General features: G+C 38.4%; 2 protein-coding genes across 4 annotated transcripts in view; both read left to right on the top strand.

Annotated features, from left to right (window-relative positions):
- Positions 1 to 18713, top strand: part of Tbck (TBC1 domain containing kinase) — a 125747-nt gene that overhangs the window by 72611 nt on the left and 34423 nt on the right. For all 3 annotated transcript variants that reach the window (XM_075981313.1, XM_075981311.1, XM_075981312.1), the window contains exon 23: positions 12125 to 12300. In XM_075981313.1, coding sequence (XP_075837428.1) covers positions 12125 to 12300 — 176 coding nt within the window. The remainder of the gene's footprint in view (positions 1 to 12124; positions 12301 to 18713) is intronic.
- On the top strand, positions 6691 to 7169 carry LOC142853825 (small ribosomal subunit protein uS13-like). Its single transcript, XM_075978994.1, has one exon. The coding sequence runs from the start codon at positions 6720 to 6722 to the stop codon at positions 7167 to 7169; it is 450 nt and encodes a 149-aa protein (XP_075835109.1). The 5' UTR covers positions 6691 to 6719.

Below are 18713 nucleotides of genomic sequence, written 5' to 3'. Positions count from 1 at the left end.
GGATGCTTTCTAAGGTCGTGAACTGCCCTGGTCCACTGCTGTTTTTCTTGCTCATCACTATTTATTGTCACTGTATATGATTCTTGTTCCAGAGAAAACTAGTAAGAAATACATGACTTTCCTAAAGAAGCATAAAAGGTTTTGATACAAACTTTACCCTTAAGTAATCCATGTTTTTTTATCATATTGTACTAGGGTGGAATGTTTTTCTCACATAGATTTAAAGAGATTTCATTTTTCAGCATATTGTGTTCCCCAACTATGATTGAAAGACTTTGGAAGTAGCCATGGGCAGCCCTAAAATTTGAATGCAGATACACACACACACACACACACACACACAAACACACACAAACTAATACATTCAAAGTGTTAGATGATATAAATTTTGAGCACTTTTTGAAACAAATTGTTTTTCTCATCTACCTACAAAGGATATATGGGCTAACTGTATTGTACTTCTAATTTTAAGGGCTGGATCTACATTGAATTTAGCTCACTAAGTATGTTATGTTGCAGGGAAATCTTAAAGAATTTTTAAAAGTAAGCAAATGAATTAACTACAGACTGGGATGAATCAAATTCACTATTCTAGATCTTATTCATAATAGTAGGGAACTCTTCAGTGGTAAGTTGTAAACAGAAAAGTCATCAGTTTTAGCTCCTTCTACAAAGAATGTCCCAATAGCCAAGTGGTTAAAAGTGTGGAACATGCAGCCAAGTCACCTGGTTTGTTCATGTCACAACATATTAGTTCTGTGTACTGGCTAGTTTTATGTAACTTGACACACACAAGCATAATCAGAGAGATTGGAGCTTCAATGGAGAAGATGCCTCCATAAGACCATGTCATAGGCAAACCTGTAGGGCATTTTAATAAATGGTTTAAGTGGGAGGGCCCAGCCCATGTTGTTGAGAACACTCTGTTCAACTTAATTTCTCTTGAAATAGGCTCATTACCCACTGTCTTGGTAGGGTTTCTGTTTCTGTGAAGAGACACCATGACCATGGCAACTCTTATAAAAAAAAATTTAAATGAGTGGCATACAGTTTCAGAGGTTTAGTCTATTATCTTGGCAGGACATGGCAGCATGCAGGCAGACATAGTGCTGGGGAAGGAGGTGAGAGTTCTACATATTGATCTGGAAGCAAAAGGAAGTGGACTGAGACACTGGGCGAGGCTTCAGCATATATGAGAACTTAAAGACCAGCCCCACAGTGAAATACTTCCTCCAAGAAGGCTATACCTACTCCAACAAAACCACACCTCCTAATAGTGCCTCTCCCTGTGAGGTTATTGGGGTCAATTACATTCAAACCACCACATTCCACTCTTGTCACCATAAGCTTGTAACAGTATCATAATGCAAAATGCATTTAGTCCAACTTTAAAAGTCCCCATAGTTTATCAGAGTCTCAATAATGTTTAAAAGTTCAAGATTCGTGTAATCTCTTGTCTATAATCCTCTATAACATCAAAAAACAGATCACATATTCTAACATATAATGGCACAGGATATACATTACCATTCCAAAACATAGGAGCAGAGCACAGTGAGGAAATACTGGACCAAAGCAAGACCAAAAACCAGCTGGGCAAACTCCAAATTCTGTATCTTTGTACTTGGTGTCAAAATGCTCTTCAGATTTCAATTCCTTTCAGCTTTGTTAACTGCAATACATTTTTTCCTCTTGGGCTGGTTCCACTCCCTGTTAGCAGCTTTCCTTGGCAGGAATCCCATGTCTTTGGCATCTTCATCACTGGTGTCTCCAAGGCAATCCAGGCTTCAATTTCAGATTCACACAGCAGCCTCTCTAGGCTTCCATTCAGGTATACCGCTGACACATGCCTGTCCTCAATGGCTTTCCTTAGTCATGAAGGCAAATTCCATAGCCCTTTTCTTCTATCCTTAACTCTAGAACCCCTTGACCAGAGCTGCCAAATTCTCTGCTTACTGAGGCTGGAACATGACCCCCACATTCAATTATATCTTTTCCAGTTTTTGGTTTTCAATGGTTTCCTTCACTGCCTATGCTTGGCTGTCCTGAAACTGGATCTGTAGACCAGATTGGCCTCAAACTCAGAGATTCACCAGCCTCTGCCATCCAAGTGCTGGGATTAAAGGTGTTGCCACCACACTACACCCAGCTCTTAGCTTTTCTTTAGTTCCTTTTCACAAGTTAGAAACTTAGCTAGGTGGGATCTTGTCCTGAGGTCACCATTACCTCATTCTATTTCTTAATCTGTTTGCCTCCCTGAATACAGGACTTAGATCCATTCTCGTTCCTGCTGCTCCTTTTCTCTTCAGATTATACATTTTTTATTTTTTCATGCTCAACCTACTCCCTTTCATTATAAATCTATATAAGAGTGACCAGTAATAACCACACAACAGTGTCAATACTAGGCTGTTTTGAGATTTCCCCTGCCAACATAATTAGTCTGAATCTCTTCACTTTAGCCTCAGGCATACTCTTCCGACAAGGGCAAAAGGCAGCTACTACCTTCACCAAAATAACTACAAGAACAATCTCTGGGGAACATACTAAAATTCTTTTCATCTGAAACCTCTTGAGGCAGCCCCTCGTATTTCAAATGTTCCACGCTCCTACTAGTATTGCCCATTTAGCAGTCCTTAAAGCATTTCACTGCTTATCTAGTCCAAAGTATCAACGTCCAAATTCCTCCTAACATAAACATGGTTAGGCTATTCACAGTGATACCCCAGTTGTTACCCTGGAACCAACTTGTCTTTGTTAGGGCTTCTATTGCTGTCAAGAGACACCATGACCACGGCAACTCTTATGAAGGAAGACATCTAATTGTTGACTTACAGTTTCAGAGGGTTAGTCATTATCATCATTGTGGGACATGGCAGCATGCAGGTAGATATGGTGCTGGAGAAGGAGCTTAGAATGAAGAAGGAGCTACATCTTGATCTGCAGGCAACAGGAAGTGGTCTGAGATACTGTTTGAGGCTTGAGCAAAGATGAAATCTCAAAGGCCACCTCACAGTGATACGCTTCTTCCAAAAAGGCCATACCTTCAATAAAGGCACACCTTCTAATAGTGCCACTCTCTATGAACTTATGAGGGCCAGTTACATTCAAACCACCACACCCACCCAGATAAATTGTTTTATTATTTAAGAGGTTAGGTTATCTGTAAAAATAAAATTCTGTCTTCTAAGTCATAAATCCAAGCACAGTACTCTGTTCCTACATGACAGTGTGTGGACGGTAGGCACCATTATACTTGAATAGCTAGCAGAAACCATATTTCTACATACTTTAGAGTGCTCTACCTTTTCTGTGTTCTGTTTATCCCTCTTAATGTTGCCACCTCTCTCCTGAACTGATATTATTATACAGACTTCAAATCAATAAGCTCATTTCAGAGTAGGTACAAATTTAACATTTTATCTGAGTGATATTTTAGCTATTAAATGTGTTTTTGAAGTACTGGGTATGTCACTCAGAGATAGAACTCTTGCCTGGTATACACAGGCTCAGGATCCATTCTATGCCATTGTGGGGTCAAGTATGTATGTATATTACTACAGTCTCCATTTTGTTCATTTTAGAAGAAGAAATACAGTAGATTGGGGATAGAAACAAATAATGTACATGTTAATAGTAATTTGTTCATTCAGCCTGATTCTTTTCTCTGTGTGTTTAGATATGTAAGATACCTGAATTTTCAGTTTTACATTTCATCACTCTATCTGATGCAGAATTTGAGGGAATTTATTCTATGAGAGCATAAGGCTTTGTATTAGAAGACAAACATGCATTTGGTCAAAAGCATAGATCAATTTAATGTTTTACCAGAAATATATTTTCATTTATTAATTCAAAATATCAGAAATATAAAATATTTAACCCATGAGAAGAAGACATGGTATTTGTGCTGTGACTTAGGACAGTTATCAGTGAATAGACAGTCAAAATATTATCTGATAATTTATATCAATGTTAACATACTTTATCATCACACCACTAATAAAATTAGTTTTATTGGTTTTATTTTTGATTATTTATATGCATCTTGATTTTCAAGTCACTCGAAATTTATAAAATATATATTAAAACTAATTACTCATAAATTACTTTAAAAATGAGAAACTAGGGCTAGAGAGATGACATAGCTGTTGAGAGCACAGTGCTGGTTCCTAGCACCTATGTGGTACATAACCCCTTTTAACTCCAATTCCAAGGGATCCAGCACCCTTCTCTGACCTCTGAAGGCACCGGACATGCAGATGGTACACAGATATACATGCAGGAAAAATACTCATATACATAAAGTAAAAAGAATCTTTTTTAAAAATCAAGCTATTTTTTAAATTTCTCACATTCGCTGGTGATACCACAAGGAAGAATTTAAAGACCAAACTGTTTTTACATTTTTAAACTGGTGTTTATCGTGTATTTTCTGAATGTGATTTGTAGTTTTAATAAAATAATATCACTTGTGGGTCTTGTTCCATCTCTCCTGTCCACCTACTCTGAAAGGACTCTGATATGCTGCCTGTTTAAACTGTGGCCTTCATCAGAATGGAAAATAACTTCTTGACCACCATGTGGCCCTCAGAATGCCGTGAATCTGCTGAGTCAATGCTAAGCAAATGCAATTTTAAAAGCAAGCAGCCAGACCAGACTGGGTGAAGAGGGCTAGAATGCCAGTGCCTGTAGCAGTTTACTTCTAAAAACGGAAGCGAGAAGGGGGTGACTAAAACATTCTTCATATAAGACATGTTTAATATAAGAAACTATATGTAATGGCGCACTCCTTTAATCCCAGCACTTGGGAAGCAGAGACAGGTGGATCTCTGTGAGTTCGAAGCCAGCCTGGTCTAAAAGAGCTAGTTCCAGGACAGGCTCCAAAGGTACAGAGAAACTCTGTCTCAAGAAAGAAACAGAGAGAGAGAGAGAGAGAGAGAGAGGGAGGGAGGGAGGGAGGGAGAGAGAGAGAGAGAGAGAGAGAGAGAGAGAGAGAGAGAGAGAAATACTTTGAGAAATTAAAACCATTTAACTTCTTACCAGTTGCCTAGAACGTGCTTATCAAATTTGAACACAGGTTCAAATTTACCCTAGTTGCCACAAAAATCAAAAGCTCCTGTTTTGTTTCTGATTCACCTAGAAGTGTTAAAGAGAGGGGAAATGCCTGTACCTGCCCCTGTGCTGTCTTCCTTGCTGCCTCTTAGTTCTGCAGCAGCACCTGCTGCTTTGTGCTGTGTCTCTTTGCTCCTCCACAACCGATAAAGACACATCAAGAGTAGAAAACCTGCCTAAGTGCCCATGCATCGGAACTGTTTATCGCATTTTTTGTTATATATCGCTTCATTACAGGCAGTAAGCAGCAGGAATGGTAGGTGCATTGGGAACTGTGCCAGTAATTGAATGTACACAGACTATTTGAAAAGGGAGTGAATTAGAGCAGAATCCCAAAACATTATACCTTCTTTCATCTTAGGCATTGCCAAAATTGCATGTAAATATATATCCATCCATTCATTCCACACATACTGCAGACTTCCTACAAAGAGTGTGTGCATACCTGATAGCATATGTGTATATATGTGTATAACTAGTTTGTTGCTGGTTTCTATTCCTTGCTATTTGGCTCATAGCATTATTGAAAAATCATTTAAAGGTGACTGACCCTTGTGAGTTATCTTAATTACATGAATTATAATTGCATTGTTTGAGCAGGTCACTTAACTGCTGATGGTTTGATTCTCTAATCTTTTCAATTAGGGAGTTCAACTTCCCTCAAAGAACTGCTCTGTGGAATCAGTAGGATTTGAAATCTGGCAGAATGTTAAGTGTTTGGGTGGATTCCTCCACATTAAGAGAAGCTGGGAGTGGGAAACATCAGTTTTCTTCAGTGGGGTGACACCAGGTATAATACCAGCCACACTCAGTGCCTGGCCACTTGCTCAGGAGGAGCTGGTCAACACAGAATCAACTCCATGTGCTTTTGTGCTTGCTTTGTTATGGTTTTGTTTTTTTCTAAGAAAGAGCATGAAGTTGACATCTAGATCCAGGGTAGGACCTAGAAAGAATTCGAGGAGGGAAAAGAATACGATCAAAATATATTGTATGAAATTCTCAAAAATGGATTAAAATATTAAAAATAAAAAACAGTAGGTTACTGCTCTGAAAACCATCCCTATACTAACATATTTGTAGTATAAGAAATGAAGCTGTGGCACCAGAGACGGCTCAGAGCATGTTGCCATTGCAGAGGACCCAGATTCAGTTCCCTTCACCTTCATGGTGACTCACAACCATCTGTAACTCCATTTCCAAGGAATCCAGTGCCTTCTTCTGACTTCCATTGCCCCAAAGCATGCTTGTGGCTCACATATATACATGTAGGCAAAACATTTTCTCATACAAAAATTCGTCTTTTTGAAAAATGGAGCTGTGTGCAGTTAATTATACAGTAAATATGCGATTCTAAATTATCTTCATTTTAATCTGTAAATATCACAAAAAAATTTAAAGGAAAAGATATATAGAATTGTTTTTATTTCTTCTATTTAGACATATGTTAGTGAGATGTATAGAGCTGAATTATATAATTCAATGCATTTTACAGTTATCAGCATATATGTAAATCCTACTCTAGTGAGGATACAGAATAATCAACCCAGAAAACCCCTTCAGCCTCTTCCACGGGAGGCCTACACGCCGGCGATTGTGCCTCCGCCATGTCTCTCGTGATCCCTGAGAAGTTCCAGCACATCCTGCGAGTACTCAACACCAACATCGATGGGCGGCGGAAAATAGCCTTTGCCATCACTGCCATTAAGGGTGTGGGGCGGAGATACGCTCATGTGGTGTTGAGGAAGGCAGACATTGACCTCACCAAGAGGGCTGGAGAGCTCACAGAGGGCGAGGTGGAGTGTGTGATCACCATCATGCAGAATCCCCGGCAGTACAAGATCCCAGACTGGTTCTTGAACAGACAGAATGATGTGGAGGACGGGAAGTACAGCCAGGTTCTGGCCGACGGCCTGGACGACAAGCTGCGCGAGGACCTGGAGAAGATTTGGGCCCATAGAGGGCTGCGCCACTTCTGGGGCCTTCGTGTCCGAGGCCAGCACACCAAGACCACTGGCCGCCGGGGCCGCACTGTGAGTGTATCCAAGAAGAAATGAGTCCTGGGCCTTTGCTGTTAATAAATAGTTTATATGCCTGTGAAAAAAAAAAAGAAAACCCCTCATTGTACCTTCTAATAGGTGTGCAGTCCTCCATAGCAACTAGTGTCCTCATGTCCTCATTTATCAACATAGAAGAGCTTTGCAGGTTGCGACTTTTGTTTCCTGCATTGTTTGTTTTGATAATCAGACTTTTAAGTTTTAATAAGATGAAGTGAAGCAAGGGAACTGAGGAGCTGGAGTTGAATTGTAAAGTATGGTAAGACTGCTAACTGAAAGTAACAGTCAACCTTAAATTGTTTACTGAAATAACTTTAGAAAGGAGGGAACCTGGAGAAAGATCCATCTCACCCGTGGCCAAGCAAGAATCAGCTGGATCAGCAGAGTAGTGGGTGGGGTTCATTCAGTGTCAAGAACTATTAGTTAGCAAGAAGCCACTCTAATGCATGAACTTGAAGGGGTTCGTGGGGCTAGAAGTGGGAAAGCACTGAGTCAGAGTGGAAGGAGGTCTCTCGTTCTGCGTAGGTGACCTCAGATGTCCCTTTAAAAGGTCTCTGCTCAGTAAAAACACCCCCAGTAAAGGGGCCTGCACCGAGAATGCAGATATGTATAAGATGGGGCTAATACCGAAAATGGTTAACTAATAACATTTTTAATTTATCTTAATACCTTTATTGGCTTTTAATTTGTGTTTTGAATTATATACCGGTCATTTCTCTAGAGACTATGGTCTCCAGCTGACTGCAGTTGATACAGTATGACTCGGTGGGAAATGTACGACTTTTGTAGGAGTGCTCATTTCACTGACTGCAGTGTTGTTAATATTTTCCAACTACACTTGCAGTAGCCCCGCAGTGTATGTGACGTTAGTGTTCACAGCTGTCCAGTGAACATACTAGAGGAGCCACAGCGAGTCCTCTCCGTGTTTACCTCGGTTGCTGCTCTTCGTTGTGTCTGATCATTCAGGGTTGCCTTGTCTGTGGCCCATGGCGGTTTGACTGTTGTCGCTCACTGTAGTTCTTTGGTTTTCCTTCAAGTCCTTTCTGTTACTTCAGTAGGTGTCCTCATGTGCAGTGTTTTAAGTTAGTCTTTATTTTGTTTTACTTTTATCTATTTGCCGTGAGTATTTTCCTTTTAAGCCCTTGAGATGATTGTAATTACATTAGTACCCTTATCAGTCAAGTTCAATATCTAGATAATTTTTGTTCTGTTTCTTATTTGTTTCTCAATCATGAAAAATAAATACTGCATTATCTGCTTAGGTATTATTGTTGATTGTATAGTTGGTATTGGTAGACATAAATTATAGTCTTGCTTTTATTATTTTTCTTTAAAGAGCCTTAAATACCTAGTGGGTCTTCTTTCTTTTTTGGTTTTATTCTTTATTAATGTGTATCTGGTTTAAAGGTTTTTGTTTTGTTTTGGGTCCTTGAAAAAGACAGGGTCTCTCTGTGTAACTTTGAAGCTTGTCCTGCAACTCACTTTGTAGACCTGGCTGCCCTTGAACTCACAGAGTGCTGGGATTAAAGGCGTACACCACCACCCAGCATGGTTTAAAGTTTTTAAAACTTAGTCCAAAAATGTAGCTTTATAGATCTAACTAACTACAAATCTGGAACGAACTCCCCAGTTTCTAAGCCATTGGTCATCTTTGTAATACACTTTGGATACTGTATGAACTCACTAAATAAGCAGTAGGGTGACTTTTTCCTGTTTGGATACTGTATGAACTCACTAAATAAGCAGTAGGGTGACTTTTTCCTGTTTGCATGGAGAAATGGTGTTTAGACTTATACCCAAACTTTTACAATGTTACTGTTTCTTTCTTTGAAAACCATGGTGTGAATAGAAACTCTTGGCAATGTATGGATTCTCTACTTTACCAACTTTAAATCATTTTTAAAGTTTATGCACTTTCTAAACTTTTCTAACATAAAATCCCTACTCTGGGAAGTAGATTATTTTAAAATTATTATGAAATTTGAGAATGCAGACAAAAGGAATAATCACATGCAAATTTTCTCAAATTCAAGTCTCACCTATTTCTTAGAGAAGATAGGAGAGACTGTCATGGCTCAGAAGGAAGAGAACCCAACCCTGAATTTCCTTAGCTAGTAAAGCTATTATCAGAGGCAAAGTCAAGACACAGAGGTGTGTTGCCTTCTGTGTATCCTCATCAAGGCTCCTAGAAAGTGAGGTCTATCAAGATGAAGTGAATCAAGAAAATAAAGCCTGTTCATAAAAAGAAGAAGGAGGGAGGGAGGGGAAGGGAGGGGAGAACCAAAAACACTTAGATAATAATGAAGAGTAAAGGGAAGCAGGGTTCTAAGGAGCTCTTCAGACAAAGGAAGTGAGGACTTAAAGAGAGATAGCTTTTTAACGTGACTTTGCTGATGTAGAAAACAAGAAATGTAAAAAAAATAATAATAATAAAGCAAAAAAAGAATCAATAAAAAGAAAAACATGAAAATGTGCTTTTTATCATATTAAAAAAATCTCAGTTTTTCTGGGAGATATAAGGATTCATACTTAATTTACAAACGTAAGGTTTAAAAAATATACCAATGCTGTAGGCGAGAGCTTGCTCTATAGAAATGATTACATGCCGTACAGTTATAAGATACATTTGCATTTTGTTTTAATTCTGGGGAAACACTCTGGGCAGATTTAAAGATGGACACAATAGGTGATGGAGACTGGGACATCTGCCAGTACTGACAAGCAGAGTCAAACTGGGCGGCCCTCCACACATTTTCAGGGTTCACTGTACACCTCCTGCAGAGCTAGGAGCATCCTTTGAAATCAGATACAGACTGGCATTTTCCTTTGCCAGTTTCCAGACGGGTGGAACTGTGCTGCCGATATGGATCACTGGCTCAATCTGAAGCTCTTGCTGGATGACAGATGTGTCAAACTGATTTGAAGAGTCGAACTGCAAAATCTGTAGACTGAAATGCTTTTTCTTTGTGGACTACATAGTATTAAATAGAATTTATATAAATGGTCATATCTTCTCTTTAGCTAATAAGTGCTTAATCTCAATTAGTTTAGTTGTAAGTTTTTTAATGATCATCTTTCTTTGTAAACATGGAGACAATTCTTAAATTTTTATTTTTTGCTAGTTGGTGTTTGATTTCAGGATGGTAATGGTAGAAATTTTTTAAAAATACATTTCACTGTATTAACATCAGATTCAAATAAACTCTCTTATGTTTCAAATCTTTCTTAACTCTTTATAGAATTTTGTGGTAGGAGTAAGGTGGAATGATGAAATCTAAAATCTGATCTCTTCACATAGCCATGGAAGTAACCATCTGTGAAGTTGACGAAAATTTCTAAGAGCAGATAAAGTTTAATTGAGTAACTGGTTTTTCCAGAACTGCTGTTTATATTCCAAATCTAAATGAATCAGGATGCCCCAAATCCTTTAGTAGCTCAGACATTCTGCCCAAGCAACAAGCTTAATAATCACTTTGCTTCCTAGTCTTTTAGCTCATTCTCTCAACAGAAGTGGCTGGAGTGGATCCTGACGTCAGCATCATTGTGAAAATTAAATGGACCAAGAACTTATAATATAAAGGCATGTTAGGTAGTAGGAACCCAATAAGTGCTATTTTTCCTTCTCCAGAGATTCTCTTCTTCATGATGAGAAAGAATTCTAAATTCATGAAGCATGCAGTGTTAGCTTTCTGTCTCTATAGCAAAATACTTGAGAGAAACAACTTTCAAAGAGATAAGATTGGTTTTGGTTCATAGATTTGGAACTTTCGGTCTGTGGTTACTTGATTCTGCTGCCTTTGGGCCTGTGATGGGGTTGAACATCAATGGCAGGAAACATGCAGCAGAGGAAATAGCAACAGAGAACAAGAAGGACAGGAATTAAATATCCTTCCAGACCTGCTGGCCCACTTAGTGCCAGCTAGCCCCAATCAGAAGTGTGCCTTATCAGACAAGGCGTTTCTCTGTGCAATCAGGCTGGTAAGCCACACACCATCCACCAAATCTTTTTCATGCCTGCTTCCTCTTCTCCTTAAAGAGAAGTGGAAAACATCTGTTTGAATTTTAAACATATATTTTTATTCATTGCTTATCTGTACTAACACAATTGGACTTCTGCGGACAAAGTGAGAATAGTTCTATTTCCTGTTTTAGGAATGAAGAAGAGGTGAAGGTAGCAGTGCTGGGCTCCATCTCAGTCACCTGGAATTTCTATGCCTTGCTCCACTTTCTTCATATAGAAATGGTTAATTTTTCATCAAAATTGTTGGCTTCCTGGTGACAGTCCAGTCAAAACAATGATTTATAGTAGTGATGACCACACATCTGCATTGCCTCTGCATCAAAGCTGAGAAAGAATTCTATGAAAATTTTCTTTTTAAAATCATTTTAATTGAGTTCATTTGATTTCTGCCTAAAACCTCATTTAACTCAAATTATAAATGATGGAAAAATGCCTACATTGGGGTTTTGATCAATTTTTTTCTGAATGTATTATGTTTTATTTACTAAACAGCTTTGAAACTTTGAGTATATTTTACAAGCCGCGGTGAATCAGCATCTGAGTCTCTTGTTTACCTATTCCTACATCCAAGCCTCTACTTTGCTTTGCAAAGAAGAAATATTTATTCGAGTAAATGTCTAAGATTATTAAATGAAACATTTTATGGTATTTAGATGATATCCTGAAATACACAAAACCATTCATGCATACATAAAAATGTCAAATAAATCATACATAATAACATGTATATATGTTTAAATACAGATGTGCATATAATAAAAAATATCTCCTAGCCTTCCAGTCATTAATATACACATTAATATCTACATTGTTTTGTTGGATTCTTTTCTACTTAGCTTTCATCTTATTCATATACATATACAAACAGGAATTTTTATTTTAACGATGCAGTCCAAATTCTATAGATTTTCCATTTTCCTCATTTTCTCTCCAGAAATCGACATTGAACGCTGTGTACGAGAGTCAGTCAATCTGTTTTGTTGGACTCCTAAAAGTGCTACATACAGACAGCATGCTCAGCCTCCAAAACCAACTTCTGAGAGCAGCGGCGTCCGGAGCTCAGCACCTTACTTCTCTGTAGACTGCACAGATCCTCCAAAGACAGACCTGGTATGTACTAGCAGATGCCGGTTATAAATCCTAAAGGGTGGGTTGTTGGTGTGTCCTGCTATCATTAGTGTTCATAATAGTACCACGTATGATCTTTTAGGGTGGCTATTTCCTCATGTATGACTGTGTTCGCATGGTTATTTCAGAAGACCTGTCTCCTTTCATATTACAGTGAGGAAGATTGTTTGGGCCTAGTCCTCTAATGACAAGCTTTATTTTATTTTCCACATAAGCATACTAGCTAGTCACACACCAACTTGTCATATGATATCACAGAAGCAAAGGGAAAATATTCAATACAGCATTGTTAAGGGTTGTTGCTATAATAGGAACTTATTTGTTCATAACAAAGGAAACAAGGTTTGGAACACTATCACATTATATTTTTCAATATTGGCCTTCTTATTAAATACATTTACAAATTCATTCCAGCTAGTTATTTACAACTTATATGTTCCAAAGATTCCAATCTTACATTATCTTAATTTATTTTCATGAAATTGAATTTTAGGTAATATGTATGCCTTGTTTTAGTTAATTTAATGGGGTAGACTTTAAAATATGAAAAAGGGGTGTTTTTACATTTCCAGTTGCAGTCAAATTGTATTTATTAATAAGGAACCTGGGTGATAAAGAGTTGACAGCTTCATGGGTATATGTGAGAGAAGTTGTAAGAAGTTACTAAATGATCTTGAGCAATAAGAATAAGAACCTATATGAGGAAATAAATATTTTCACTCGTCTTTCAAAAGTGGAATAGTCCTCCCAAGGGGAGGGTTGGTATTTATTCAGATAAACGGGAAATATTTAAGGTGTTATTTTAAAATTACTTTTCAAATTTTATTTATATATATTAATGTTTTGCATGCTTATATGTATGTATACCACATATGTGCCTCATGCCCTCAGAGGTCAGAAGAGTGTGTGATCCTATGGAACTGGAATTATAGATGACTATGAACTACCATGTAGATGCTGAGAGTTGAACCCCAGTCATTTGGAAAAACAGCAAGCACTCCACACTGCTGAGCCAGCCCTACAGCCCCTATATAAAATGTTTTTAATGTGAAATTTTGTCCACTTTCCCATGTTTTTGAGGGTTCATATTTAAATGCTAATATAAAGGAAAGTAGGGGGCAGCATACTCAATAAAATTAGGGGTAATCACAATTTAGATTCATGTAATGCTAGTCTGTTGTGTTAGTCTTTTTCCTCCCTATTTCATTTTTGTTGTTGCTGCTGCTGCTGCTGTTTTTTTTGTTGTTGAGGTAAGATCTTCCTGTGTGTCCCTAGTTGGCCTGGAACTATTATGTAGAACAGGCTGGTCTTAAACTCACAGAAGTCCTCCTGCGTCCACCTCCCACATACTGGGATGAAAGTCCTACAGCTCCATGGCCAGCTTATGTTAAATTCTTGAAAAATCTTCTATGGTAGAAAAAACATGTTTACTGTTTCATAGAGTTGGCTTCAATTTCGACCTCATTTATTTTTTGTCATATAACATTGAATAATCCAGTCTCTCCACTTACATTTATGAGTGCCAACCTATGTATTACGTACCTTATTTTCGTAACTAAATACAGAGACACTCAAGAATGAAGATGGATTTTGGCTTGCAGTTTCAAAGGTGTCAGTCTGTTATGTCAAGAGCTGTGTAGGTGAGTAGTTGATGATGAGCCAGAACGCAGGGATAGGGGATATAGAAAGAGGTCAGGCAAAGCACAGCCCAGGGACAGAGCCATAGTGACTTACTTTCTCCACCTTGACCCTGCCTGCTGCTCTCACCACCTCTCAATAATGGCAGCATGTTAGGAACACACCAGTGGTTTAATTCATTCATTAATTCAGGAAGCTCTTTTTCTGCTCATCTCTGAAAATGTCACAAACACACAAAGCAGTGTGTTCACTCTCTTTTATGCATTTCTTAGTCCTGTCAAATTGGCAAGATTTTCACACCATAATAACCTATGCTTAGCAAAGTCATTTTACAAATAGTGTACAAAGTATCTACCCAGTGCAGGATGTAGAGCAAGAATCAAAGCTAGTAACAATTATTTTTACATGCTTGATAACTAAGGAGTAAAAATTTCAATACTGTAAACAATATAGAACTCTGTGACAATAATCTTCTGAATCTGACTCACTTGTGTGGTGGGCTAGTGTTCCAGCATTCCATCCCCTTCGCTGTGGCAGCAGCAGCACCGTCACGTGACATCCAGATGCACAAGGAGTAAGGCAGGGCACGAGTTGGAGGCCGGCTTTCAAGAGAAGGAATCTTTCTGGCAGTTTTACCCTAGTAATTTCAGTTTAAAATTTCGCTTTGACCTTTACTTCTTAGTAATACCGTTTTGATTTTCAAACCATTAAAGAATTGCCAAAATAATTATTTCATCTCCTGCCAAGATCTCTCCCATCCAGTTTTTTCCTTAAATAGCCAAAAAAAAAAAAGGTTCACTGGAGAATTTGGGTCATAGTTTACTAGTTGAAAAAAGAAGAAGACAGTGAGTAAAGATAGAAACTTTTGATGAATAGGATAAAAAATTTTCGTTTTGGTGTGGGGAGGATGAGAATACAGAAATCAGAAATCAACTTTGGGTGTTGTTCCATCTTATTTTTGAGACACTGTCTTTTAGTAGGGCCCTAAGTTTGCCAATTTTAGCCCAAGCTAGCTGGGCAGATGTCCTCCTGAGTCCACATCCCCAGTGCAGGGGTCCAGGATGCAGAGCCCAGGCCCAGTTTGTGAGGTGCCGGTGATGGAGCCGTCCTTTGGTGTGCAGAGCCTCAGCATTTGCCAGCTGTGTTCTCCTAGCCGCAAGGTCAAAATGGATTTTTTTTTTAACTGAATGTGCTTTTTAGGAAAGATGGTGGTTAACTTTAGAAATTTTTTGTATCTCTTTGACAAATTTGATCAGCATTTGAATTTGTTTATGGACAGTATAACTTAATTATATGCAATATGTGAAAAAGCAAGAATTATTGTTCTTTTTCACAGTAACCTGATTAAGCACACATATAGTAGCCCAAGATCTAAAAAACTAAGTTTTATTTCCTTTTCATAAGGGTAACTATTTGCACATAATATTGTCATGAGTCAAATAGAATGTTCACTGAATGGACTTCAATTTTATAATGAATGCTTTACATGTTAATTAAATGAGTTTAGTGTCTTTCAAACATTTTTATACTTTATGATGGGATAGCTCCTAAATGTCAAATATAAGTACTAGTGTGTAAAATTTAATCTCAATAATAGACTTTATGTAATTTGTTAAAAAAGCAGTCTCACGGGGCTTCATAGTTTGCAGGTATTTGGGTATATTCTCTTCCCCTAGACTAATCTCTAAAGTGGTTTTATCCCCTGCTTGAGAGTTGAAACAAGCTAATTTATCTATCTCATGTAGAACTCTAAAGTGAGAGTTTCTCAAGATTTCATTGTTTCTTTCCAGTGTCACTAGGTATACATTGACATGTGCAGTCACTTGTGTGCTTTTAAATAAGATGGACTGTTCACAGTAAAGTGCACAGAAACACACACACACGCATAAACTTGCTAACATAATATTAAGAGTAAAATATTGACTTAAAGTCCAACTAAACATTATTTGATTATTCTGTTCAAATCACTAGATGGACAGAGTAAAATTTAGCTTTTCATCTATTCTCTTTACTGTATGTGTTCTCCGTATATTTTAGCCATCAGCCCTTTGTCAGGTAAAAAGTGGGAAATGTTTCCTTCTGTTCTATAGGCTGTCTTTACCCTGCTTCTCAGAAGAGAGGTGTAACTCACCATGTCTTCATGGTGATTTGATCCTTGATCATTGGATGGTGTACTTTTTGTCTCAGTATTAACTTTTTTATCCTAAAGTCTGTTGTGCCTAGCGTGAGTATAGCTATTCCTGCTTGCTTCAGCTTTCCATTGCTTGGAATATCATTTTCCTTTCTTTTGCATCTGTGTGTCTGTAGAGGTGATGTAAATTGAATGTATGTTGTTTGGTTTAAGTTTTATTTTTAAATATATTCAACTAATCTGGGTCTTTTAATTGAAGAATTCAGTCTATTTTCACTCATCATTATTGGTAGAAAAGGACTTACTACTTTCTGTTATTATCTTTGTTTGAAATACTTTTTCTTTTGTTCCTTTCCTGTTCTTCGTTGTGGTTTGATAGTGCTTGCTTCTTTTTATTCTTTCTGTGTATCTGTTCTACTGATGTATTCTTCCATGATGATACCTGTTTTACGCTGATCTTAGCCAAAGGCCAAGACGCGATGGTACCATTTATAGGCTTAAGTATCTTTTGTAAGACTAATCAGGAAATCATAAATCTTAGAAAGGCTCTATTTCTCCTTCAGTTCTGAAAGGTATCCCTGTTAGGTTTAGTATTCTTGATGGCAATTTCTTTTTCTTTTTCATTTTAGCTTGAGTTAAAGGAGCTAATAAGATACTATGTTATAGTCACACAGTTGTGGTGACGTTTTCGTCTGGTAGACTGGTGTTCCGCAGGCTCTGTCTCCAGTCTGCCCCTGTGGGGTGAGCGCTTTCTCGGCAGCAGTCACTACCCAGTAGTTAGCCCACTCTGACTGACCAGAGGAGCAGACTGGGAAGCAGGCACTTGCTAAGTACAGGTTCGTTTGGGAAGCAAAGCACCTCCTGGTACAGCCTGTGCTGAGACATTAGTATGAGGGAAAGGAAGGGTGAGCGATCACAGTGAGTCTGGTGGTAGGAGTGGGCTTGTAGATGAGAAGTAGAGGAGAGGCATTCGTAGGCGTGGCAGTGATTGAGGCCTAAGAAAAAGTGCGTGGATGTGTGAGAGCTTTGGTTAGCAGCAGACTTTTAAAGGGAGGTAGAGATTTGTGCCCAGATGTTGTAAACCGGGTCAGCCTCTGGGCTTTGATAGATGTGACAGCGAGAGGAATGGGTATGAGAAAGAGAAAGGAGAAAAGGAGAGAAAGAAGAGAATCATTAGGAGAACTAACAGTAGGGGATAGCGTTGGCCTCCTGTGCCCCCACTGTACTGTCTGGATTAGACTTAGCTGCGGGGAGAGGGGCAGCTGAATTGTGACAGAAGATAATGGACTCCAGGCAGATGGAGAATGCTGTCGTGGGGGAGGAGAGCTGGACAGAGACGTTAAGGAAATGCGATCATGAGTTGAATGCAGTTTTGTCTCTTCATGATCTACTGCCTTTGCTCTGTGCTCCTGGTCTAGCTGTGCTTTGCTTTTAAAGGGCGTCTTCTCCTGGGCCTCCCAGCTGCCTTTGGGGGTTTTCTTGACTCTGTTCTATGGGCTGTGCATAACCAAGGCAAACTCTACCTTACTGTGGTTGGTGAGGCCCACATGGTCAGAAGTGGTTGGCCCTGTGGTGCCTGAAGCACACTGATTGATTAGTGTTTGTGTTTCGTCCCCACTTTTCCTGTTGGGTCACTGATAGAGGTCCTAGCTGCAGTTGCTAGGAAGCCTTCTTTGAAGTCCCCACCAGCACCAGTTTTGTAAACTTCCTGGTAAGTTTAGTCTTTCTGTCTAGTTTGCCTGGAGAGAAAGTACCTGTCCAGTTATAGAACAGGTTTGTTGATCAGTAGAGGTTGGACCTAGAGAAACAGCTGATTGACTGAGAAAATATTCTTGTTCTGTTTAAGTGTTATCCACTGCTCCTTCCAATGTGGCTCCTAGCCCACCATCTTCTGATAGCTTTTGTTTCGTTTTAAGCGAGGAATTTTTTTTTCTTTTCTCCCTCTCATTATTAAGGGGAATTTTGTTTAGCAAATATTTATTGAGCACATGCTAGGTCCTTGATTCATTTCACATTGATGTGGACTATATCTGTTCCAAGTACTTTAGTGAATACATGGACATGAAGGAAGGTGATTTGAAATATAGTATCAATGTAGACACAGGGAAGAAAACGTGCAGTGCCTGCGTGTCTCATTCACAATTGTGTTCTTCATCTTCTGAACCCAGTTGTTATTTAAAACAGAGCTTCTCAAGTCGAGAGTTAGCAAGATTTTTATCATTTTTTATAAACTTCCTTTCTCCGAGTATCAGTTCCAGATTTGGAATATCACTTAATTCAGTACACCAGAAAACTATTTTGGCAGATGGAAATAATGTATCTGGAAGGAGTAAAAATAAAAACATGTATTAGATTGTAAGTTGAACTAAAGTTATCGCAAATCCTTTGTGAAATGAGACAAGTTTACGTAAATATTGTAACCAGATAACTTAAGAATAGGCCTCTCTTTCCAGGTCAAGGAACTGCAAGTTAGTGGTGTTTGTTCATTATTGCTTTTCCCTTTGAACCTTCATATTCTTCTTGTTTTAATAGAGCTAATGGTTTCCCTGAATCCATCTAAAATTCGGAAATTATAGATGGTATTTTGTTACTGTCTTTTTAAACATTTACTTTTATTCTTTTGTGA

The sequence above is a fragment of the Microtus pennsylvanicus genome, chromosome 7, assembly GCF_037038515.1.
Source record: "Microtus pennsylvanicus isolate mMicPen1 chromosome 7, mMicPen1.hap1, whole genome shotgun sequence".
Classification (NCBI taxonomy): Eukaryota; Metazoa; Chordata; class Mammalia; order Rodentia; family Cricetidae; genus Microtus; species Microtus pennsylvanicus.
This window is presented reverse-complemented; position numbering and strand designations above follow the sequence as displayed.